Source organism: Sapajus apella, unplaced genomic scaffold (genome assembly GCF_009761245.1).
Source record: "Sapajus apella isolate SASKATOON/1434 unplaced genomic scaffold, GSC_monkey_1.0 scaffold59, whole genome shotgun sequence".
NCBI classification, from domain to species: Eukaryota; Metazoa; Chordata; class Mammalia; order Primates; family Cebidae; genus Sapajus; species Sapajus apella.
Genome location: NW_022436999.1, coordinates 5,243,206 through 5,267,291, shown reverse-complemented (window position 1 = coordinate 5,267,291; position 24,086 = coordinate 5,243,206). Strand labels below are relative to the sequence as shown.

The following is a 24,086-nucleotide window of genomic DNA, read 5'->3' as shown; positions in this document are numbered from 1 at the left end:
AAGATGAGTGGATCACTTGAGGTCAGGAGTTCAAGATCAGCTTGGCCGACATGGCAAAACCTCATTGCTACTAAAAATACAAACATAAGCTGGGCATGGTGGTGCGCACCTGTAATCCCAGCTACTCAGGAGGCTGAGGCATGAGAATTGCTTGAACCCAGGAGGCAGAGGTTGTAGTAAGCTGAGATCATGCCACTGTACTCCAGCCTGGGCAACAGAGCAAGATGACATCTTCAAAAAAAAAAAAAAGAAAGAAAAGAAAAAGTAAAAGGGAAAAAATAATAAGACCTACTTCACAGTATTGTGAGGATTAAATAAGTTGGCAATTATAAGGAATGTGGAGCAGCATCTGGCATATAATGACTACTTAATATTAACTCATAGAAAAAAATATATATTGGTCTACCTTATTTTTAAGGCAACTGGGTAATATCTATCTGTATTTTATATCCACATACCTCTGACCCAGTAATTCTGCTGCTAGGAGCTTATGCACAGACATGTACAAGGTTGTTTACTACGGGACTGTTTATAATAGTAAAAAACTTAAATGTCCATGAACAGGGTGTTTTTGACAATGGAACACTAAGGAGTATTTAAAATGGTAAATGAAAAAAGTTCTCAATTTACAGTATATCGGTATATATAAAAAGATATAATTGAAAAAATCAAGCTGCAGTTCTCAATATATAGTATAATGCATGTGTATATATAAAAGAATATACATGTTTGTACTGCATGGAAAATTTCTGGAAGGATACATAGGAAACTATTAATAAGGGTTACCTTGGGGGAGTGGGAATAGGATAATTTTACACTTGTTGTCTTTGACCATGTGCTGTTTCTTAAAGAATATTAGACAAGTAACATTACAACACTTGCCTAGTGCATGGGAATGAGCTCTTGAGATTACCTGCCTGGCTCCTTCTTGTCCGACGACCCCGGCGGAGACTGGGGTGCCGTAGGGCAGGCCGGTATCTTCGGGAAGGTTGCTCCTCTGAAAGAGCAAACCCAATGGGACATACAGGAGAATGATCAACTTTGATTTGGACCCCTCTTGGTGTAACAGGTAGGGGAGGGTTTGCACTGGGCTCTGAGACATGGAGCATACCCCAGTGTTCTGACGCTGGTTGCCATGGTGATATGTCCTGAGTTATGGAGTGACTCCCATGTACTCCTAGCTCTCTCCCACATTCCTGGGATCTTTCTCTCTCCCCACCTTCTGGTCCCACCAGTTCATCCTCCTCTCACCTGAACGACGGTTGCTTGTCACCACCTTGTATCTCCACTGGGCCTCAGAGAGAACCTTGGAAAGTCGATGCAGGCGGCTCTGCAGTCCATCTCTGCTTCCTGAACAGCTCTGACCTTCTTGCTTTGGCTTCTCAGGGAGGTTGCGGCTGCTGATCTCATCCAGTTTTTCTTGGAGAAGCCTGAGGAAGGCCCCTATTGCAAATTCATCAGCCAGAAATCCACTGATACCACTAGTAAAGTGCTTTAAGTCCAAAAAGCTGTGCCTATGAGGCCCTGGGTAACTGCCTTTTGGCTCTGCCTTCAAACGGCTTGGCACTGTATAAGCAATGCTCTTTGGGATTCCCAGGGAACCCCATTCTGACTTCCTTTCAGGATGTGCTATGTGCTGAGGGCTCTCTGATGGGGACCTCAAACCTGCGGGGCTTTTCCCCTCAATGTCATCGTCCTCAGCATAGTCCTCAGGCAAGTGAGGTTCTGGGTGAAGATCAGCAGAGGTGATGAGAAGCAATGAGAAGATGTTTTCTAGAAGCTCCAGGCACAAAGAGTCAGGAATACTGCACAGATACTGTTGACACTTGGCCAGGTAAGTTGAGAAGAGATTTACAGCACCTACAAAAACATGTACAAGAGAAGAGGCCAGAGAAAGAGAAGACAGAGAATGCAAACATTAGAAACATTACCTCCCAGAGTCAAAGATTCTCACAGCTTTAGCTCATTTATTTATTTAATTCCAAAGGAACTGAGGTAACAGTGAGAAGTCTAAGAGAGACTTCTTAGGCTGTCTCTTCATGATTTGCAGAAAGATTTTGCTATTCTAAAAGTACAGCTGGCTAGGCATGGTAGCTAATGCCTGTAATCCCAGCACTTAGGGAGGGTGAGGCAGGCAGATCACTTGAGCTCAGAAGTTTGAGACCAGGCCTGGCCAACATGGTAAAACCCTGTCTCTACTAAAATACAAAAATTAACCAGGCATGGTGGCAGGTGCCTGTAATCCCAGCTACTTGGGAGGCCAAGACAGGAGAATCGCTTGAACCCAGGAGGCGGAGGTTGCAGTGAGCTGAAATCACGCCACTGCACTCTAGCCTGGGCGACAGAGTGAGACTCTGTCTCAAAGGAAAAAAAAAAAAAAGTACAGCTTACGGAAAACTCATTATTTTGTATCTGCTTTGTAAATATTACATTGTTCCTCATCCCTGATAAGGACTCCATATTTCACTTCCAGGAATGAAGGTAGCAGGCAGGCCCTTTACTCTTCAATTCCATTTCCACTTATTTTTACACTAAAGGTGATCATGGCTATGTAGCTCTCTTAAGAAATCCTCAGTAGGCAAAAATGACCATGCTAAGAGGTAAAGGTCTATTCCAAAGCTCGAAGAGAGGGAAAAATGATCACTAGTCACAGAAGGCAAGTTAAGGAATTGTCAATTATTAAGAAAAATGAGAGAGGATAAGATGATTATCCTCTTAGGTTGGTACTTTTCACATTGTAGACTGTGACCTCTGAAATCACTTTAGAAGGCTACATTTTAAAAGATCAAATAGGAAAGAAAAATAATCCGGAGTGTGCTCTATGAAGTAAGCATTGTTTTTAAAACTTTGTTTCAGTTTATAGATCATATATGCACACACACATATGCAAACACACAAAGTTTTTACCTTGGTGCAAACTGGAGGAGGATGTAAAATGCCATTTCTACCGTGAAATTAGTTTTTTAAAAAAGCAATTGAAAACACCCCACTAGGTGATCAGATGCTGTTAAAACTTAGGCAATCACTTGCTTTTCCCATGTCCCTTTGATTTACAGAGGCAGATAGATGGATGAGACTATTCCTGGGTGAAATAAAATTAAGACCATCACCCCACTCCCAATCTTGGTGGGAGAGAGTCAACACATAAAGCCCCTACTGGCATAGGTTGTTACCAGCTTATGTCAGGGATGGAGGGAAGTGCTGTACCTGGGGAGGAAAGAGAGTCATTCACTTGCTCTGCAGCTGAAGCCAGGTCCTCACAGATGCTGTCTTTGCAGTCCTGGCACTGAGAGTGCTGATGTGAGTTCACACAGAGGGCATAGATGGCATACTTCATGGCACAGAAGCCCTGGTAGAGTGTCAGGTTCTGAGACTGGCTCAGGTGCTCAGGGACTGCAGCATCAACTGCATCTGAATTACAGAGAGAAACAGGCTTAACTTAAGAGTTAATCCCTTCATGCTGCAAGTATGGGTGAAGCAAAGAGATGCTGTGCTGCACTTAGAGGTCCACCTGTAGGTTCTTACCCTCTCTCCTTTCTGTTGGTCTGACTAGAGCTTTCCCTCTAGTCAGTATCAACTTTCAGTTCCCTGCACTTCCTTTCCCCCATCAGCTCCCTTCCACATATCTCATGACTTCTACATGGCATTATTGCCCAGGGCCAGGACTTGCACCTAAGAGTCAGTGCCTCCTTAAATTTTGTACCTTAAATATCTCTCTTGCCTCACCTTAGTTACAGCCTTATTATTGCCTCATTTTGCCTTTTCCAAGTTCAAGTTCCAAGTATGCCCCAGTGGGTCCAGGGATCAGATTTAGCTGGGCATGGTGGTGCGTGCCTGTAATCCCAGCTGCTCAGGAGGCTGAGGCAGGAGAATTGCCTGAACCCAGGAGGCGGAGGTTGCGGTGAGCCAAGATCGCGCCATTGCACTCCAGCCTGGGTAACATGAGTGAAACTCCGTCTCAAAAAAAATAAATAAATAAAAATAAAAATAAAATAAAATAAAATACTGTATTCCTTTGGAGAGCCTGTATACTTGCATGTAGGAGCAGAGTTCCTATTCCTATAGGAAATCTGCTAAACAAGCTGCCTCTCTTTCCAGAAAAAACGTGGAATCTAATAACACTGGTTCTCCAATTAGTAGCAGGTCCTTTTGAAAAGTAAAGCAACATCCAGGCTGCGAAACCTCGACTGCCATTTAAGAAAGTTTGTGTCTCCCAAAGATAAGTGTCTCTGACCTGTGTGGTAGGTTGTGACTATACAATGATACGTTTCTTAGGAACAAAAAGAAACATATACATTCCACAATGTATACATGCATCAACACATCACAGTTGTATTCCCAAAATAGATGCAATTATTATTAGTCAATTAAAAATAGGGTAACAGTATGTGGGGTGTGGTGATAAGTGCCTATAGTCCTACCTATTAGGAAGACCGAGACAAGAGGATCATTTGACCCCAGGAGATTAAGACTAGCTTGGGCAACATAGCAAGACTCCTTCTCAAAAAGAAACAAACGAACAAAAAAACCATGGTGAGAATTCATTTGAGAGAGGAGAGAAATAAGACAAAACTTAAAAAGGAAGAGCTTTTTAATGGGGTCTTGAATGTAAGCAAAGGTCTTAGGTTAAAAAAAAGGCTTTGTTCCTGTTTCAGACAAGTCTTTCTTCTTCTTTTTTTTTTTTTTTTTTTGAGATAGAGTCTCATTCTGTCACCCAGGCTGGAGTGCAGTGGCGGGATCTCAACTCACTGCAACCTCTAACTCCCGGGTTCAAGTGATTCTTCTGCCTCAGCCTCCCGAGTAGCTGGGATTACAGGCACACACCACCACACCGGCTTATTTTTTATATTTTTAGTACAGACGGGATTTCATCATGTTGGCCAGGCTGGTCTCGAACTCCTGACCTCAAGTGGTCCACCCACTTCAGCTTCCCAAGTGCTGGGATTATAGGCATGAGTCACCACGCTGGGCCCAGGCAAGTCTTTCTTCTAAACTTCCTATCTGTTATATGTATATGAAGCGGACATGTGAGAAAAGGCACAAAACATGCTAACGGAAAGCTTATAAACCATGAAGTCACTCCCTGAGAATTTGTGTAAACACTGACTGACAATGCTGTGTACTCAGAGGGCAGTTCCTAATTCTGTTTCACTGGAATGAGGCTTTAGTGGTGGTTCCTTTGATGGGTCCACAAGGACAAAGAATGCGGGACCATGCTCATGGGATTCTCTACACCTCACCAAGAAAGAGGAGGGATGCCCTATATCCCATAGTCTGATTAGGACAAACATTTAGAGGAGATCTGCTCACCACCTTCTTGTAAGATCTCAGCAATCACAAGTAAATAAATCTCATGCTGGAAGAAACATGCAAAACTGTCCTAAGAGGAAATCCTGGCCAGGTCATTCCATCCCAACTCACCAGGTTCTTGCTGGGGGTCCTTGGCTGGCACCTTCTGTAAGAGCTTGAGAACATCTTCCTCCCTGAGGGCTGGAAGGTTTGTAAGGTGATGGAGAGTGTAGAGCACTGAGTGGCTGTCTCCACCATGTAAATGACACAACAGATCTCTCTTTGGTATGGGGTTGCTGAAGGGGAAAGTCAGGAGGATGGAAGAGAAACAGTTTATATTGCCCGAAGAAAGATCAATCTCCATTCCCTCTTGTTCTTCCTCTCTGGACCATAATGCCACAAGTTTCACTTCCCCACAAACCAAATTTTAGTTGGTTTGGGTCCAAGCATAGCATTTATTTATCCTCAGGGAATACATCTATCCAATCAGCTCTAGTTGTCTAGAAAGGACCTAGAAAGGACCTTTCTGGTCAGTAGGGTTTAGAAAGGGCCTATGGATTGAATTCTCTAATTTCTACAGCCTTTCTAGCTTCAAACAAACACAATTTTCTCTGGCTTTACCTTGAGTAAGGGTCCCCTGCTACTTCCCCCTCTGCCCACTGTACTTCACCAAGTGCTGGTGAAGTGGCTGAAGAACAAGAAAGAAACCTAAGTCTAGGTTACGTTATCAGAGAAACGCAGGGCCTCACGCACAGTTGAGTAAGCATTTGTTGAATATGGGTGATCCAAGGTAACAGAAGGCTAAGAACATGGGTGACATTATGAGCTGTGTGACTTTGGACAAGTTATTTTCTATCTCTGGGCTTCAGTTGCCCAACTTTTACAATGAGGATAATTTTGGTATCTACCCACAGGATTTTTGTGAGGAGTAATTAAAATCATCCATGTAAAGGGCTTAGAGCAATGCCTGGCTTGTGGTAAGCGCACTGGAAATGTGAGCTATTGTTCTTTTTGTTATTGTCATATTAAAATTATCCTCTAGTTATGACCTGACGGCTATGGTGAAGGTAACAATTACTTGTGTTTCTTGGTTTAATAGCTGGAACAATTATTAGTGGCTGGTCAACATTGCCAGCTCAAAACATTTATGTGGAAGATGCCTTGAAATGGCCACACATGTGGAGCACAGGGTCCGCTGTGCCCCGTGGTGGGCAGGTGCTGACTGCACAGGGCCATACCTGCTCTGCTGTATGCACCACTCCAGGACCTCGAGGTGAGCCCACAACCCATCACAGGCATCCCTGAGGAGCTCATCACAGCCTGGGTCCTATGTCAATATGGGAGAAGAAAGAGATGCTGACTCAGGCACCTGGGGTTACAGATTATGACTGACTTTAGGGCTCTGCATTCTGCCTCAGCCCAAAGCCCCATGGCTCTCACTTGCAGAGCAGCCTGAGTGCTGAGTGAGAATTACCTGGGTCCTGTGCAGGGTCTGGAGCAGCCTCTTGGCTGACTCTAGGCTCTGGCAGTGTGTCCAGCCCAGGAGCACAAGCAGGCAACTAAGGGGCCTGAATTCTCTATCAAGTAGGCAGCCAAGATTTGGGAAGTCTTCTTCTTTCAACAATGTTAGTGCTGTTACCTGTAAGTCAAAGAAAGCTGTTAAAGGCAGCTCTGTGGATAAGACGGAATGGGTTCTAGCTTACTGCTCATTAGAGAAAGAAGTGTTTTAGTAAAGCAGGGAGGTTTCTGACAACAACAGGAGTGGTTGGCCCAGCGCGGTGGCTCACACCTGTAATCCCAGCACAAAGGCAGGTGGATCACCTGAGGGCAGGAGTTCAAGACCAGCCTGGCCAACATAGTGACACCCCATCTCTACTGAAAATACAAAATTAGCCGGCATGGTGGCACACGCCTGTAATCCCACCTACCCGGGAGGGTGAGGCAGGAGAATCACTTGAACCCAAAAGGTGGAGGTTGCAATGAGCCAAGATCTTGCCACTCCACCTGAGTGACAAAAGCGAAACTCTGTTTCAAAAATAAAAAAAACAGAAGTGATGAACTGAGTAAGATAAATGTTTATGAAAACACTAGACTGTGAGCTCCTTGAAGACAGGGACTGACTTTTGCTGTAACTTCAGCTCCTATTACAGTATACGGCACATAGGAAGAGGGTAATAAATATCTGCTGAATTAAATTGGAGTTTTGTTGCAATCTGGAAGGAAAAGGTTAAAGTAATTAAATTCTGCTGTCAGCTACGCAACATATTGTTGCCACTGTCTTTTTTTTCTTGCATCCTCCAGAAAGCACACACATATTCAACATTTTAGTTTCTGCCAAAGGACTGACATAAAATGACTGCAACTCTAAGTATGAATGATACTGATTCTCAGAGCCTCCTTTCCCATGTGACTCTGGGAGGGACAAAACCAAATGACTCAACACTAATTAGACTGTTTTATGTTGGCTAAATGAGTGGGAGAGAAATGAGGAATGAAAAAGTCTGGGGAGAAGCCCTAGGTACTTCTGTAACGAACAATTAAGCTTGACTTACCAGGATCTGCTCGAGGAAGTGTTTGTTGTTGTTCAGGCAGTAGAAATAGGCCACTTTCCAAGCCTGGGCTGGGTCGGGATTGGAGAACAGGGCTAGCATTGCCCGCTCAGGGTCTAGATGATCTGGTGAGACTGAACATCAAACAATACGGTTATCAGGAAACCAAGACCTCTTCTTTTCTAAGCTAGAGCCCAATTGAACAACCAAGTGATGTGAGAGTTTGCTCTTTTAAAACCTTAGGCTGGGTTTTCCATACTTTAAGAGTCTTTACTTCTCTTGGGAACTTCTGAAAAGCTTTTTCCTGCTATTGCTATTACTTTTTTTCTTCCCATCACCTCCATCTTACACTAGAAAACCTGTACTTTTTTTTTTTTTTGGAGATAGGGTCTCATTCTGTCATGCAGGCTGGAATACAGTGGTGCAAACATGGCTCACTGCCTCAAACTCCTGAACTCAGTGATCTTCCTGCCTCAGCCTTCTGAGTAATTTGGACCACTGGTGTGCGCCACCAAGACTGGCTAATTAAAAAAATTTTTTTGTAGAGATGAGAACTCACTATGTTGTAGAGGCTGGTCTCGAACTCCTGGCCTCACATGATCCTCCTTGCCTTGGCCTCCCAAAGTGCTAGGATTATAAGCCTGAGCCACTATACCAGGCCTGTACTTTTACAAAAGAGCATCATACCCATTTTTGCTTAGCCTCCCCTATTAGATGTCCTAAGCAACCTGGAAGGCACGTCTAGAGACTCCAGTGAGGCTGGGCATACTGGGATTACTGAAACTAAAGGAGCAGCAGCAAAGGGAACACACCTTTTCCAGAGGCTGTAGCCCTCGATGGCTTTTCTGTGACCTTCTCTGCATAGGTATGGCCGTAAAGGGACACCAGGCCCCGGCTGGCCTTGTGCAGCAGGCAGCTGAGCACCCGCTCCTCCCGCAGGGGACTCCCCTCAGTCCTGCAGGCCTCTAGTAGTTCCTCACACAGAAGACGCAACTCAGCCCCAAATGGTTCTGCAGGGCAACGCAGAGTCTGCAGGGCTGCATAGATGGCATCAACTACCCCAGGGGGTGCTGCTGAATCAGGGCCCTGCAAAGCCCGCAATGCCTTTCGAATGAGGTCCACCAGTGCATTCTGCAGAGGCCAATGACAGAGGCTAGTGCCATCATTCTCCCCAAGCAGGAGCTCCAGCAGGGCCTGTGCTGGCTGGGGGGACTGCCTCAGAAGATCCCAGAGCACAGAGACAGCTTCGGAGCTGAGACGAGGAGTCCAGCTCTCCCTCCTCGGATTTCCGTCAGGCCCGGGGCCTATTGAACCTTGTGATAAGGTCTCACACAGCTCCTAAATAGAGGATGAAGAGAGGGGTGGGTGGTGGGGATGTTATCACTTGTGTGCCTTCATGCTTTCCTGTTTTTTGGCTTATTTATGTAATAGTAGCAGTAGCAAATACTTCTGTAGTAGTTACTATGTGTCAGACACTGTTCTAAGGCCCTTTACACAGAAAAATCAAATTAATCCTTACAATAGTCTTCAGAGGAAGACACTATTATTACGCCTGTTTTACAGATGATGACATGGAGGCTGGGAGAGATGGACTCAATTGCCCAGGGCCTCCATGCTCAAGTTAATCCCACCTCACTGCCTCCAAAATGTGTACTGTGATGTGAATCAAGGTCTGCCAACTCACAGACTAGGTAAGACATTATGCCCATCGAAAGGCATTTGCATTCAATTTTTAAAAGAACATCAGTTTTTAATCCTTGAACTAAATCCTAGCCATGCTTTTAGCCCATTTGTTAACCTTCCATAAAACCTTCTTCAATACCTCTAACCCATACGACTTCAATGTACTTAAAATTAGTACCATATGATTTAACACAAAATTGTGCATGTTTTAGTCCTTCTTCCTCAGTCACCTAAAAGCAAGAACCTCTAGAGCCTGTCCTCTGTTTGTAGGGTGAGGATACAGGGAGAGAAGGGGGTGAGAACCAGGTTATTTCCCACTCTTGAGCACCATGTCTGTAGATGGTATTCAATGATGCCTCTTCATTAACTGCCTCAGAGAAGGACTGCAAGAGTATGAGTCCTCTACCTAATACAAGTGAAAGTTCCTCTCTTAAATCCTACTGTAAATATATATTTAACTAACTGGTGGCGGGGTCATTAAGAATATAAGTACTGGGCTTCAGAATATATACATATCAGGCACTAAAGTAGTAACTGATACATGCTATAAAGATATAATTAAGACTTAGTTTGAATCTGCCCCTAGAAGGTTAAGAGAATTAACTCTAACACATTCAGTGAACCTGTTACAGAAAAGATAGTCCACAAATATTAGTTCCTTGTTCCCTTCATACTCCCCATTATCTACTAATAAATCTTTAATTCCCAGATATACTTAGCATTTCTGGACAACCACCTCAAGAATTCTAAAATTATTTAAGATTACCCTAACTCTAAACTCTCCTCAAAGGAGCTTCTGTGTTGCCTTGCCTGAGAACAAAGTATAGCCAACATCTTGGACACCTCTCTCTGCTGGGTCCCTGGAAGCTGAGCTGCTTGAGTGACTGTCAACCTTGGGCAAATGGCACCAGAGCCCTGTCTCACCTGGAGGATAGTCTCTGGAATGTCACCTTGGAGGTCTTCTGACAATAATAGAAACTCAAGCTTTCTCCGGAAAACAGCTGGGAGTAACTTCTAGAAGAATCATAAGAAGGAAGCATAGAAATTAGATATATATGTTTTAGTTAACAAATTATAATTAAATATTTCTGTACAGTTATCCACTTAGTCTTATTTCTGCTATTTCTCTAAGATAAAGTACTCTTTTTTTTTTTTTGAGACAGAGTGTTGCCCAGGCTGGAGAGCAGTGGCATGATTTTAGCTCATTGCAACCTCCACTTCCCAGGTTCAAGTGATTCTCGTGCTTCAGCCTCCTGAGTAGCTGGGATTACAGGTGTGCACCACCACGCTCAGCTAATTTTTGTATTTTTCGTAAAGACAGGGTATTACCATGTTGGCCAGGCTGGTCTGGAACTCCTGACCTCAAGTGATCCACTCACCTTGGCCTCCCAAAGTGCTAAGATTACAGATGTGAGCCACCATGCCTGGCCTCTCTAAGATAAAGTACTTTTAAACACGACATTCCTGGATACGTTTTCAGATACTCTTTATAAACAAAAATAGCTAAACTTGGACATACACCTCTCTTAAAAACTAATACTTAAAGCCTGCAGTGATAAGCCTTAAGTACCAAGATTTGTTCATTTCATTGACTTTGTCACTTGAGGTCTTTCTCCAAGAATCTCCCTTGCTGTGTTCAAAATACCCAGCTGTGGGTAAGCCTGGGAGGGTATGGCCCACATGATCCTCTTTTGGTCCAAACCCCTATTTTTGTCATTCACTATCTGTTGAGTTTCAGTGAAAGAAGAATAACAGTAAAAGGGGAGAAATCCAATGTTTATTAAACACTTATTATATGCTGGTACCTTGCAGGTACTGTGTGCCATATTTTATTATCATCACATTTAATTTCCAAATCAAACTTGTGGCACATAGTTATATATTTTTTTTTTACAAACAATCATTACTAGAGGCAAAATGGTGAGGAAGTATTTTTCCAATTTTTACAAGGTGATCCCATTGTTTGTTAATGAGATACGCCATTGGAGAGGTCTAATGCATAGAGAGAAAGACTCTGACTCCTCCTGTGCCTGCTTGTTTGGCAGTAACTTATCTTCACCTGGTCCCTAACACTCAAATTGGAGTCTCCCTTTCTCCAGACACAAATAAAAATAAGAAAAGCCTGAGACTAATTCTGACAAACACTACGTTACATATGAGACATCTGTCAATCCTGCTTCTGGTTAAAGCTTCCCAAAGATGAGTTTTATTGGAAGGCAAGGAACACCTGCAGTTCTATGTGTGTGGGTGCAGGTGCATGAGGAAAGTTTAGAGCACAGACCTATCTCCATCATGTACCGTTCATCACATCGGAGGCTAACATGACCTCATATGTTCTTGGTCTTATTTCTTCTAACCATGTGCTTCTCTAATATGTGCACCAAGGCCATGTGAATGCTTGTCTAATGCCTATGATTGGAAGTTGGTGGATAAAATTCATGCTGGGAAGCTGAGGAATAGTGCTTCCACTGAGGACTAACAGAAAAGAATAGATAAGATGTCTAGGACAGCAGGTCCTTAGTAGTCTGGCTAAGATTTTATCTAGAATCCTAAAGACTGAGTAGATATGCTTATTTTACTGCTGAAACTACTTTAAACATATTCAGGATCAGCCGGGCACGGTGGCTCACGTCTGTAATCCCAGCACTTTGGGAGGTGGGTGGATCACTCGAGGTCAGGAGTTCGAGACCAGCCTGACCAATATGGTGAAACCCCATCTTTAAAAAAAAATAAAAAATAAAAAAAAAGAGAAAAAAAAATTCAGGATCATGAATGACTAACATTTATCTTTCTAAAAAAGGCAAGAATTTGCTCAGCATTTCTAAGTACGGGTTTTCTCACTGTAAGAGCAAGGCATGTTCAATGCAGAAAAATTAAATATACAAATAAGTAAACTAAAATATGTTATATATATATAAAATAGATATATGTCCAGTTAGTCTTATTTCTGCTATTTCTCTAAGATAAAGTGCTTTATCTTAGAGAGATATATATAACATATACATATTTTAGAGTGCAATATATGTAACATACATTAGTTTGCTTATTTATATAATTTTACAAATTTAATTTGTAGTTATATATGAAATGATATATATCACATGAAATTGATTATAACATAAAATATGATACATAACACGTATTATATATGAAATATATAATATATATCACATATAGGAAATATATGATATATATGAAATATATATTTTATATATATTCTCACTGAAGAACAATTATTAAAATTGTAGTTTAAGGCCATTCGGACCATTTTCTATGCACATCTCTATGCATGTATACCAAATCTACTTTTTTCTAAACCGCCTTTTTTCCTATACAGCAGACTATGAGCACTCTGTTACTGAAAACTCATTTGCCAAATACTTTTGAATACTGGCATAGCATTTTACATATAGGTATACTTCCATTTAGTAACCTGCCCTATATTGTGGACATGGAATTTGTTTCCAGTTTTCCTCTAATAGAAGTGGCATAAGGCCGGGCGCGGTGGCTCAAGCCTGTAATCCCAGCACTGTGGGAGGCCGAGGCGGGTGGATCACGAGGTCAAAAGATCGAGACCATCCTGGTCAACATGGTGAAACCCCGTCTCTACTAAAAATACAAAAAATTAGCTGGGCATGGTGGCGTGTGCCTGTAATCCCAGCGACTAAGGAGGCTGGGGCAGGAGAATGGCCTGAACCCGGGAGGCGGAGGTTGCGGTGAGCCGAGATCGCGCCATTGCACTCCAGCCTGGGTAACAAGAGCAAAACTCCGTCTCAAAAAAAAAAAAAAAAAAAAAATGGGGGCATAGAAGTGAACCTTTCTGCAGTGAAATATTTGCATGCATGCTTAAACATGTAGAGATAAATCCCTGCAAGATTAAAAGGCAGAGGGCAAAAACGAATGGAGGAAAGGGAAAATAGAATGACTATTTCATCTAACAATTAAAATGGAAGTTTTTGGCAAAAGGTGGGAGCCTGGAAAAGGACAGGCAGCCAGTAAATTCCTGAACGATGAAGGTACCTTCAGGATAATGACTGGACTTGGAAAACTACCCCAAGAATTCATTGGATGCCATGGTCCTTATATAGTTTTAAAATTTTATGAGGAACTAAAATAGTCCGCAACTGTTTAAATAAGCAAGTCATTGAAGCTTTAAAAACCAAATGATCTATCTGTGAAGCTGGAAAAAACAAGAACAGGAAGTGGAATCCATCTCCTGACATAGTTGAGCAACTGCCTAGAAAACAAGCAACCAAGCAAACATAAAGTAAACAAGTAGTCTCTGCTGAGGGGAAAGTTAATTTGATTTGACAAATTCCATGTTTGTACTAGAGAGATCCTTAATAGTAACAATGGTTCTTTTTTTCTTTGAAGATACTATTGTAACTATAGTGTTACTATTTTAGCTCAATTTTTCTCTTTTAAATCTGAAACTATAGCCAACTCTTAATTATCCTGGGTTTCCTTATTTTTCATTTTTGCTTTTCTTTCTTCTCCCTTCTACTAGTCTTTCTGTCTCTCTTTCCTAGACAGCTGGATGAATCCTGGATAAGAGATATATTCAGATTAGCAATTTCTGTTACTTTTGGACAGCTACGTAAAGGATAAATATCATGCAAAAATGGAACTAAAGACAAAATTCATTCTGGTGACTGAGAGGAACAAAATTTTTAAAAATAGGCTAAATTATAGACATTTTAAAAGTAGAATTTTTTAGGCTGGCTGCAGTGGCTCAAGTCTGCAATCCTACCACTTTTGGGAGGCCAAGGCAGGCGGATCACCTGAGGTCGGGAGTTCGAGACCAGCCTGACCAACATGGAAAAACCCCATCTCAACTAAAAATACAAGATTAGCCAGGCTTGGTGGTGCATGCCTGTAATCCTAGCTACTCGGGATGCTGAGGCATAAAATCACTTGAACCAGGGAGGAAGAGGTGGCAGTGAGCCAAGCTTGTGCCATTGCACTCCAGCCTGGGCAACAACAGCAAAAATCTGACTCAAAAAAAAAAAAAAGTAGAATTTGTGGTTTCGTAGTTTTAAGTCCATCTGGGCTAAAAAAAAAAAAAATAATAATGTTAAAGTGGAAAAAGCAGAGGATTGTGGTCAAATCTGGTTTCAGCACCAGTTCTGTCAACAAACTTTATGGTGTGTCCTTGGGCTAGCATTTCTAAGTTAGAGGTTCTCAATCTCAAAGTCTGAGGTTCAATATGAAATTGTCTCTGATAAATTCTTTTATAGATATCAATTTCTGAGAATTAACACATACTTCTAAAAGGTGTTTTAATGGAAACTTATCTTTAAAAACAAGTAATTCCTTACCAGTTTTTTCACTAATAATTTGTTTACTTGTTTTTATATTTGATAATTTTCAGTTCAATTCATGTGCATTATTATACTAAAAATTAATGGAACTTAAATCTATGAGATTTCATGGAATTCAACTAGTTAAAATAAGATGTTTGGAAAAAAAAAACCAAAAAAAAAAAAAAAAACAAGTTTCAGCTCAGCCCATTCTCTATTACTTAAATGCTGAATAGATCCAAATGTTACAGGTTCATATTTTATTTGCTATTTTGTGTCTTTCACTGAGTTCCCAAAAGTTCTCTTTAGGCACAAGACTCATGGTGGTATTTAACAAATGTTATTATATGCCAGTGTATGTTAGCACATCAATGAATGAATTTAGGTAAGGAGACAGCAATAAAAATTTAAGCCATTCTGAGAATAAGTATGATGAATTTAACGATAAGAGAACGTAACCGACAGAAGAGAAATCCCACAACTACTTTGAAGTCCTGGCCTCAGGGGAAAATTCAATATAAACCTACTTACCTTTTCCTGGGCCAACCATTTCTCCAGTACAAGAAGCCAGACCCAGGCTAATCTTTGAGGGTTGATGTCCCGCCCACATCTGAAAAAGGTAAAAAGAAAGACTTGTAAAAAAGAGTTTCTACTGATCTTTCATCTTTTGTTATCCCAGACAGATTTCATAGTTCATTCTGCTTTAGACCTGAACAGGCAAGACACTGTCCTAATGAGATATTTTTAAATGTATATCACAGTTCAATAAAACACTGGAACCAGGCCAGGTGTGGTGGCTCACACCAGTAATCCCAGCACTTTGGGAGGCCAAGGTGGGCATGTCACCTGTGGTCCAGAGTTCGAGACCTACCTGGCCAACATGATAAAACCCCATCTCTACGAAAAAGATAAAAATTAGCCAGGTGTGGTGACAGGTGCCTGTAGTCCCAGCTACTCAGGAGGCTGAACCCAGGACGCAGAGGTTGCAGTGAGCCTAGATCACGCCACTGTACTCCAGCCTGGGCAACAGAGCAAGACTCTGTCTTCAAAACAAAAAAAACGTTAGAACCAGAACAGAGCTAGCAGCTTTCATAAAAAGCCTCAATCTCACCCTACCTCCCTGTCTTAGTTTAAAACAAAATAATATTATAGAGAAAACCATAATAGCTAATACTATCTAAAGCATATTCTTGAATACAGAAACTGAATCGGATGCTCTTAAAAAAGGAACTTCATATAGATTTAACTATATGCTAAAAACAGGACTTTAGGAATTCATAAGCCTTTCTTTGAAGTTAGGAATTTAGATGATAACTGGCTAGCTCTCAAATTAAAGGAGAAAAAAGGAAGAGATCACTTACTTTTCTCCATTGTATATGCGCTAATAAAATATGTAAAGAGTACAGCATAACAGTCAAAGGAAGGAAAAGCCAAGGAAAGAGTTAAAGCAGTACATTTGACTCCTATATCACTAGGGATTACTAGCATCATCAGGAGGAACTTCACTGAAAATCTAGGATACAGAACTGTGGTTGCCAGGGAACAAGGAGGGGTTGTTGTATAAATACAAAGAGGTAGCTAGCCCCAAGGAGTGAGGGGGTTCTTCTGTGGTGATGGAACAGTTCTGATCCTTATTACAGTGGTATTACATTAATCTACATATGGATAAAACAACAAATGAAAAAATGAAGGCGGATTAAGAAAATGCTGAAAACCAAACAGTCTGTGGTGTCATTAAGAGTAATGTACCAATGTCAATGTCTTGGTTTTGATATTGTACTACAGCTGTATGAGACGTCACCATTGGGGGAAACTGGGAAAAGAATACACTGGACTTTATATTTTTGCAACTTCTTGTGAGACTATAATTATTTCAAAATAAAAAGTTTTAAGTAAAGCTACAACAATATCTTCAATCTCATAACCAAGAAGAGAGCAGGGTTTGCTTTTTTGGAGGTAAAGAAAATAGTTTTCAATGCAATTCCACCAACTATATTAACGAGGATAAATAAGAAACGGCAGTTTCAGGCACACGTTGGTGGCCAGGCAGTTGCAGGTGATAATCTAAAGCCAGTATTGACTAAGTAATGGGTGTATACTATAGAGGTAAAATTTCACAGCATGTGTAATACACTCTGCCTCTGCTTATTCTTCAGAGGGTAGTTGAGTGGTGGCACAGCGACCAGTGCCCAAATATTGAACCACGTGTCTCTCACCCTGTGACTGGTAGGAAATGAGATCCCTTACCTCAGCAAATTTGGACACACCACCAATGCCTGAAGTATGTCTTCCACCCTCTTTGGGATGTCCCCTTGTCCATCGTGTAGCTGAGGTACACATGCCTGTGCCAGCTCCCATTCTCCCCTCCGTAGGCATTCACAGAAAAATCCAAAAAGCTGCTTCTGGGAAGCAGCTTCCTCTTTTCCAAATGGATGATTCATTTTCCCAGCACAGAGTGCAGGGAGATACAAGGAGATGAGTTACGCCGAACACATTCTCAATGTTCTCATTCGCAGAATACCTCCTAGAAACAACGCACACACCAGTGAGAAGAAACAGAAGGCACTGTATTAAGACAGAGCAGCAACTACTGGTCCGTCTGGGAAAGGCGGGACTTACTTGCCTAATAGCGTTTTAAGTTTAATTTGCCACGTTACTTTTTGAAAACACTTTCTTCAAGGGGCGGATCCCATCTCTTTACGCGATTCCTCTATTTCACAATATTAAAAGTCATATTCACCCCGGACGCAGACCCATAACTCTACGTCCTTATCCCCTGCTGAACTTTACGCCCAGTCTTGACTCCAAATCCCCAGGTGGTCGCCTCCTCAAAGATGAGAAATTCAGCAGGAACCTCTCTATTTTGAGCCCTCTGTTAAGGCAGAGATTGGAGATGAGGAGACGAATCTGTGTCATAAGTCGAAAGCAGTGCAGGGGTGGGACGCAAGGACGCTTCTGGTAGGGGTCGTGGAGAGGGGCCCCTCCCTCTCAGGGGTGTCTCACACTCACCTGCTCCCGGCGCCCAAAGCCATAGAGCTCTCAGGGCAGCCATGTTTGAGCCGAGTCAGGTGACAGATCCCACTCCGAAAGGCGGTGGTGAGAACGGCTGAAAGCCCCACTCCTATTGGCTCAAGGCCGGGAAGATGGAAATTAAGTGCCATATTGGTTTGAGTCACGTGACGCACCCCTGCTGGAGGAGGGAAAGCTAGAAAGCTCGGAAAGAGGAAATCAGCTACCTGGCTGCGGACCATCTGTCTCAATTGTGGCAGCTCCTGCACTCAATACTTTCAGTTCTCCATTCCGCCAAGCAGGTGGAGAGAAGAGCTGTGCCCCTGGATTTTTTTTTTCTTCCACTCTCTTTTCTCCTTAATATTTGAGGTCAACGTTTAGTGAACGCCAACCAGTGATGGTGTTTTGCCAGGAGCGGGGGATACCCAGAGCTAGGAGAACTGGGTTCTCCTCCATTATTATTCTTTCTACTGGGCTTTTTCGTTCCGGGACTCTTAGGTCTGAATTTCCATATTCTTCTGCTTCACTGCATTCATTTATTTGTACATGTACCTGACAACTGTTAATTGAACGGTGTGCGAGGCTTAATTTTATTTTTTTAGAGACAGGGTCTCTGTCGCTGGAGTGCTGTGGAGTGCAACCTCGGCTCCTGCAACCTCGAATTTCCTAGATCAAGTAATCCTCAGCCTCGGCCTTCGTGTAAGACGTGCGCCACCACACTGGGCTTAAGAGGTATTCTCTAAGTTGAGTAAGTAGAGGTTCCTCTCCTTAAGGGAGGTGCAGGCCAAAAATTAGGATACGGTGGGCTAAATTATAAGATGGAAGTATGCATAAGAGATCAGAGAGCAAAGAATGAGCAAAAGTTTTTCGCAAACATAATAACCTGAAACCAAGTCTTTTCTTTTTTTTTTTTTTTTTTTTTTGAGACGCAGGCTCGCTCTGCCGCCGAGGCTGGAGTGCAATGGCGCGATCTCGGCTCATTACAACCTCTGCCTCCTAGGTTCAGGCCATTTTCTGCCTCAGCCTCCTGAGAGCTGGGACTACAGGCGTGCGCCACCATGCCCGGCGAATTTTTGTATTTTTAGTAGAGACGGGAATTTCACTGTGTTGGTCAGGCTGGTCTCGAACTGCTGACCTCGTGGTCCACCTGCCTCGGCCTCCTGCTGGGATTACAGGTGTGAGCAACCGTGCCCAGCCTGAAACCAAGTCTTAAAATATCAGTTTATTAGGTTTCCTCACCGCAGCTGCTTTACACCAAGACTTCTGTTTGGTTTCTCTGCGTTTTTAAATCACAGACTCTCAGGTTTCCTCAATATGTGTTTCAGGTTTAGTAATTTCATTCAGCATTTCCCAAACTATTTCACCACCAAAGGGTTGTGAAAAGAGCAAATTAAAACAGGACGTTCTAGTCCAAAAACTCTTCTGCGATTGGTGGATTGTCCTCGATTCTTAAGAAAACTAACATGCCTCTCTAGCTCATTATTTTTTATTTTTTTATTTTTATTTTTTTGAGGCAAGGTCTGACTCCTCACCTCAGCCTCTCAAGTACCTGGTATCATAGGTGCCCGCCACCACGCCAGGTTAATTTTTGTGTTTTCAGTAGAGACGAGGTTTCTGCCACATTGGCCAGGCTGGTTTCAAACTCCTGAGCTCAAGTGATCCGCCCGCCTCGGCATCCCAAAGTTAAACCGCCTTTGCAAAATTGTAACTGAGGAAATTATGACACTGAAAGAAATCAAACCTAACCGATTCTATCTTGCTTCTAACCTTTAAGCTGTCCTTGTTCAATCCTGGGCGTGGGCTGAACTAATTTGGGGAAGGAATTCAGTTCATGGTTTGATTGTGAAACAAAATTGCTAACAGCTGTTTCCGAAAAGACCCCTTTCTTGCCTGGGCACCAGTCTGCCTTTGCAGGACTACCAGATTATAAGATTAGAAATTACAGTTTAGGGGTCATGCAGTCTTTGGCTTCAAGGGTCTGAATCTCCCCAAATTGCTCCTGTGGGTAATATCACTATTGTAAGCACTAAGATCAGTGCTTGAGATATTTTGTAGACCCTGCACTCAGTTAATCAGCTGACACCACCCAGACCAGTAATCTGGCCCAACCAGTTCTTCCATCACACCCAGGAACAGAAGACATTAAGAAAACATCACTTCGACCCCTTAATGATTCCATCTCCAGCCTGACCAATCAGCACTCCTTACCTCACCAGCCAAATTATCGGTAAAAACTCTGACCCCCAAATGCTCATGACAACTGATTTGAGTAATAATAAAACTCTGGTCTTCTGCACAGCTGGCTCTGCGTGAATTACTCTTTCTCCATTGCAATTCCGCTGTCCTGATAAATTGGTGTTTTGTCTAGGCAGCTGGCAAGGTGAACCCATTGGGCGTTTACAAAGGCGCTGGGATTTCAGGCGTGAGCCACAGCGCCTGGCCCCATTAAGCCATTTTTAAAAGTGGTGATACAAAAAACTATTTCCAAACAGGGTGTTCCCTTGCTTCATAGTCTCTTTGGTGATGGTCCTCCAACAGATTTTGATAATCATTATACTGTATTTTTTTTTTTTTTTTTTTTTTTTTGAGACGGAGTTTCGCTCTTGTTACCCAGGCTGGAGTGCAATGGCGCGATCTCGGCTCACCGCAACCTCCGCCTCCTGAGTTCAGGCAATTCCCCTGCCTCAGGCTCCTGAGTAGCTGGGACTACAGACACGCGCCACCATGCCCAGCTAATTTTTTTGTAGTTTTAGTAGAGACGGGGTTTCACCGTGTTGACCAGGATGGTCTCGATCTCTTGACCTCGTGATCCACCCGCCTCGGCCTCCCAAAGTGCTGGGATTACAGGCTTGAGCCACCGCGCCCGGCCCTCATTATACTGTATTGAGAAACTGCTTCAGATTTGACCTCTTAGGCTGATAACAGTGTTAACTACAATTCCCAGCAAGCCGCGGGGCCCACCTGAGCCTCTGCCGGCCTCTTATTGGATACAATGGCCAGGATGACGACCCAATCAGTGCTTCGGTTGTTACTTTGCGGCGCTTTCCGCGGGGAAACTGTGTAATGAGTGGGGAAACTTAAAAGTTGGAGGCTGCAGACCCGGTATTGGAAAGTTTCATGTGGGGTGCCATTGTGGGGAAGTGGGGTTCGCTCATTATTTCCTGCTCCCACCCTAGGCCCGTGGGTGTCGATATTAGCGGTATTCGCCTTTGGGTGCTGGGCATGTTCCCTTAAGACCGTCGGGATCTTCACTAAGAACCCCGCCGCGAATCGGGGGAGCTTCGGGCAGTCTTTTGGTGGGGAATGCTTGGAAGGTGCTCATTTTTGGGAAAACCTCTTTTTAGGGGATTCTGGGTTATTTTTCCGCCTGTTGATGCCCACCTTCGTCCGTAGCCCCCTTCCCGCTTCGGGTAGTTTGGGGTCTAAGCAAGGGAGCCTGTCATTAGGGGAAGATGAGGGACTGTCGCACTTCGGGTGGTGTTGGAGAGCGTGGAATCTGGAGTCTGATCCCAGGATTCGAATGCGAGCTTCACACCAATTACTTAGCTGTTTGACTTTGCCCAAGTTTCTCAACTTGGTGCCTCAGTATCCTCCTCTGTAAAGTGAGGTAAAACACCTGAAGCCTTTGGAACAGTGTGGCATGTAATAAGGGCTCAATAAATATTAGCTATTATTGTTCCTAAACAGTTATAGTTGAACATCTAACATGAAGCATTTTCTTTTCTTGCTGGTGAGGAGAAGAGGGTTCATTTTTCAGGGTTGACTGTCTCCCCTAATGTGCAATACACATAGATGCGTTCTTGCACACATACACAGCAGGAATTTACGTGCTCCGGTGGAGAAAACAAACTTGCAAGCCATAATAATACTTTGATAAGATTATCGAACAGATATGTACAAAGTTGATGAGAACACTGGAGAGGAAAGTACTCTGGGGAAGACTTTGTGGAGGGAAGTCAGGGAGACAGGATGACAGTTGCGTAACCTGCCAATACACATACCATGTGGCTGGAGGGCAGGTTGTGAGAGTCAGTAAATGATTGTTGCTGAATGGGAATTGATAATTATGATTGCAAACCTTAAGTGCCAGGCACTACCCGACCCCTTTAACCTCCACTACAGTCATATGAAGTAGTAAATTCATGACTGTAATTTACTACTTTGTATGACTGTAAAACAAGGGTATTAAGGAAATTAAGACACTGACAGGTGAGGTACTGACAGGAAGCCCAGGATCTGAACCTTGCAATGTGATGTATGAGTGAGAAGGAAGCGAGGGACCAATTTTTGATGTTTTTTTTTATGTGACTCTAAGAAGTTAGGAATTTATCCTGTGGTCTATTCCCATGGGAAGTGTTAAAGGATAAGCATGACTTTTTAAGAAGTTACTTAGGGCAGGATTGTGACACTGATCTGACTTTTGCAGGCGAATTTGAGGCTTCTTCCTGTCTGCTCCTATAGCACTTTTAAGTTGCAATACTTACTGCATGGCTGTAGTTATGTGTGTGTATATCCCTTTTCATCTCTTAACTAAGAGTGTTCAAGGGGGAGGGGAAATGCATAAGTGATTCTTGTACCTCGGAGCTCAGCAGGGTGTGTACTTAAATGTCTGTGGAAGGAGCAAATTAAGGAACAAATGAATGGAGTGGCCAGAAACAATATGCAATTGTCCAGGCAAGTGATGGAAGTGGCCCTAATAAGGCAGAGATAGCAGAATTGGTTGTTTTAAAAGTCCCTGTAGGTTTAGAATTTATAGTTTTGTTTTTTTGTTTTTGACAGGGTCTCTGTCTGTTCCTTTGGCTAGAGTCCAGTGGCATGATCATAGCTCACTGCAGCCTTGACCTCCTGGGCTCAGGCGATCTTCTCATCTGAGCCTTCTGAGTAGCTAGGACTACCACAGGTGTGCGCCACAATGCCCACTAATTTTTGTTTGTTTGTTTGTAGAGACAGGTTCTCTCTATGTTGCCGAGGCTGGTCTTGAACTCCTGGACTAAAGCAGTTTGCCTGCCTTGGCCTGCCAAAGTGCTAAGATTACAGGCATGTGCCATCTCTTGCAGCCTATAGTTCTTTTTTTTTTTTTTTTTTAATTGAATTGAATTTTTCAGTCTAAATGGTGTCATTATCTGAAACTACCTGATCTGAAAAGACACTAGGCAGTGTTATAGCAGATATCACTTGGTTTTATATTGGGGGAAACAAATCTCTAACAAACTCCCATAGAGAGATATGAAGAGGATGTATTTTGTGTTTTTGAGAGGTGTGTATGTATGTATTGTGTGTGTGTAAGAGAGAGAGATTGATTCAATCTGATTTAGAGAATTTAGGTGTTAGATAGAAATGTGGGCCATAGTATTGGAAATAAAAAAATATGTATATCCTCAGTATACATATATTTTCATTTTAAAATGTTAATTCTTTTCTGATAGCTATATTGCTTTATTCCTTGGATCCTTGAATTCTTGTTTCAGTTCTTTCCAGAAGATATTTCTTTACCATCTTAATGAGATGTATGACTTCTTCTTTGTATGCAATAAGAGACTTACAGTAATTATTATTATTATTATTATTTTTGAGACAGAGTCTTGCTTTGTCGCCCAGGCTAGAGGGCAGTGATACCATCTCGGCTCACTGCAACCTCCGCTTCCCAGGTTCAAGTGATCCTCTTGCCTGAGGCTCCCGAGTAGCTGGGACTACAGACACGTGCTACCACACCTGGCTAATTTTTTTTTTTTTTTTTTTTGAGATGGAGTTTCGCTCTTGTTACCCAGGCTGGAGTGCAATGGCACGGTCTTGGCTCACCGCAACCTCCGCCTCCTGGGTTCAGGCAATTCTCCTGCCTCAGCCTCCTGAGTAGCTGGGATTACAGGCATGCGCCACCATGCCCAGCTAATTTTTTATATTTTTAGTAGAGACGGGGTTTCACCATGTTGACCAGGATGGTCTCGATCTCTTGACCTGGTGATCCACCCGCCTCGGCCTCCCAAAATGCTGGGATTACAGGTGTGAGCCACCGCGCCTGGCAATTTTTTATATTTTTAGTAGAGACAGGGTTTCACTGTGTTAGCCAGGATGGTCGTGATCTCCTGATCTCGTGATCTGCCTGCCTCTTCCCAAAGTGCCGGGATTACAGGTGTGAGCCATCATGCCCGGCCACAGTAATTCTTCTGTAGCTCTCTAAAGATAAATATTTCATGAGCCTCATTTATTTCTAGCAAGGTACAAGAGTGAAATTTAACTGCATGTGAGAATATAAGCA

General features: G+C 42.8%; 2 protein-coding genes across 7 annotated transcripts in view; one reads left to right on the top strand and one right to left on the bottom strand.

Moving 5' to 3' along the window:
- The window catches only part of ZFYVE26 (zinc finger FYVE-type containing 26), a 65,172-nt gene extending 47,242 nt beyond the window's left edge, over positions 1-17,930 (bottom strand). Inside the window, exons 1-12 of the mRNA XM_032246042.1 lie at positions 17,831-17,930; positions 17,069-17,345; positions 15,353-15,431; positions 10,446-10,535; positions 8,651-9,176; positions 7,842-7,972; positions 6,764-6,928; positions 6,528-6,616; positions 5,422-5,585; positions 3,208-3,411; positions 1,252-1,860; positions 914-997 (exon numbers count right to left, since the gene is read on the bottom strand). Of these exons, the coding sequence (XP_032101933.1) occupies positions 914-997; positions 1,252-1,860; positions 3,208-3,411; positions 5,422-5,585; positions 6,528-6,616; positions 6,764-6,928; positions 7,842-7,972; positions 8,651-9,176; positions 10,446-10,535; positions 15,353-15,431; positions 17,069-17,262 (2,335 nt within the window). The 5' untranslated portion in view covers positions 17,263-17,345; positions 17,831-17,930. The remainder of the gene's footprint in view (positions 1-913; positions 998-1,251; positions 1,861-3,207; positions 3,412-5,421; positions 5,586-6,527; positions 6,617-6,763; positions 6,929-7,841; positions 7,973-8,650; positions 9,177-10,445; positions 10,536-15,352; positions 15,432-17,068; positions 17,346-17,830) is intronic.
- A 2,924-nt stretch (positions 17,931-20,854) lies between these two features.
- RAD51B (RAD51 paralog B) overlaps positions 20,855-24,086 on the top strand; it is a 670,105-nt gene continuing 666,873 nt past the window's right edge. For all 6 annotated transcript variants that reach the window (XM_032246050.1, XM_032246052.1, XM_032246048.1 and 3 more), the window contains exon 1: positions 20,855-20,932. The gene's annotated coding sequence lies outside the window, so the exon portion shown is untranslated. The remainder of the gene's footprint in view (positions 20,933-24,086) is intronic.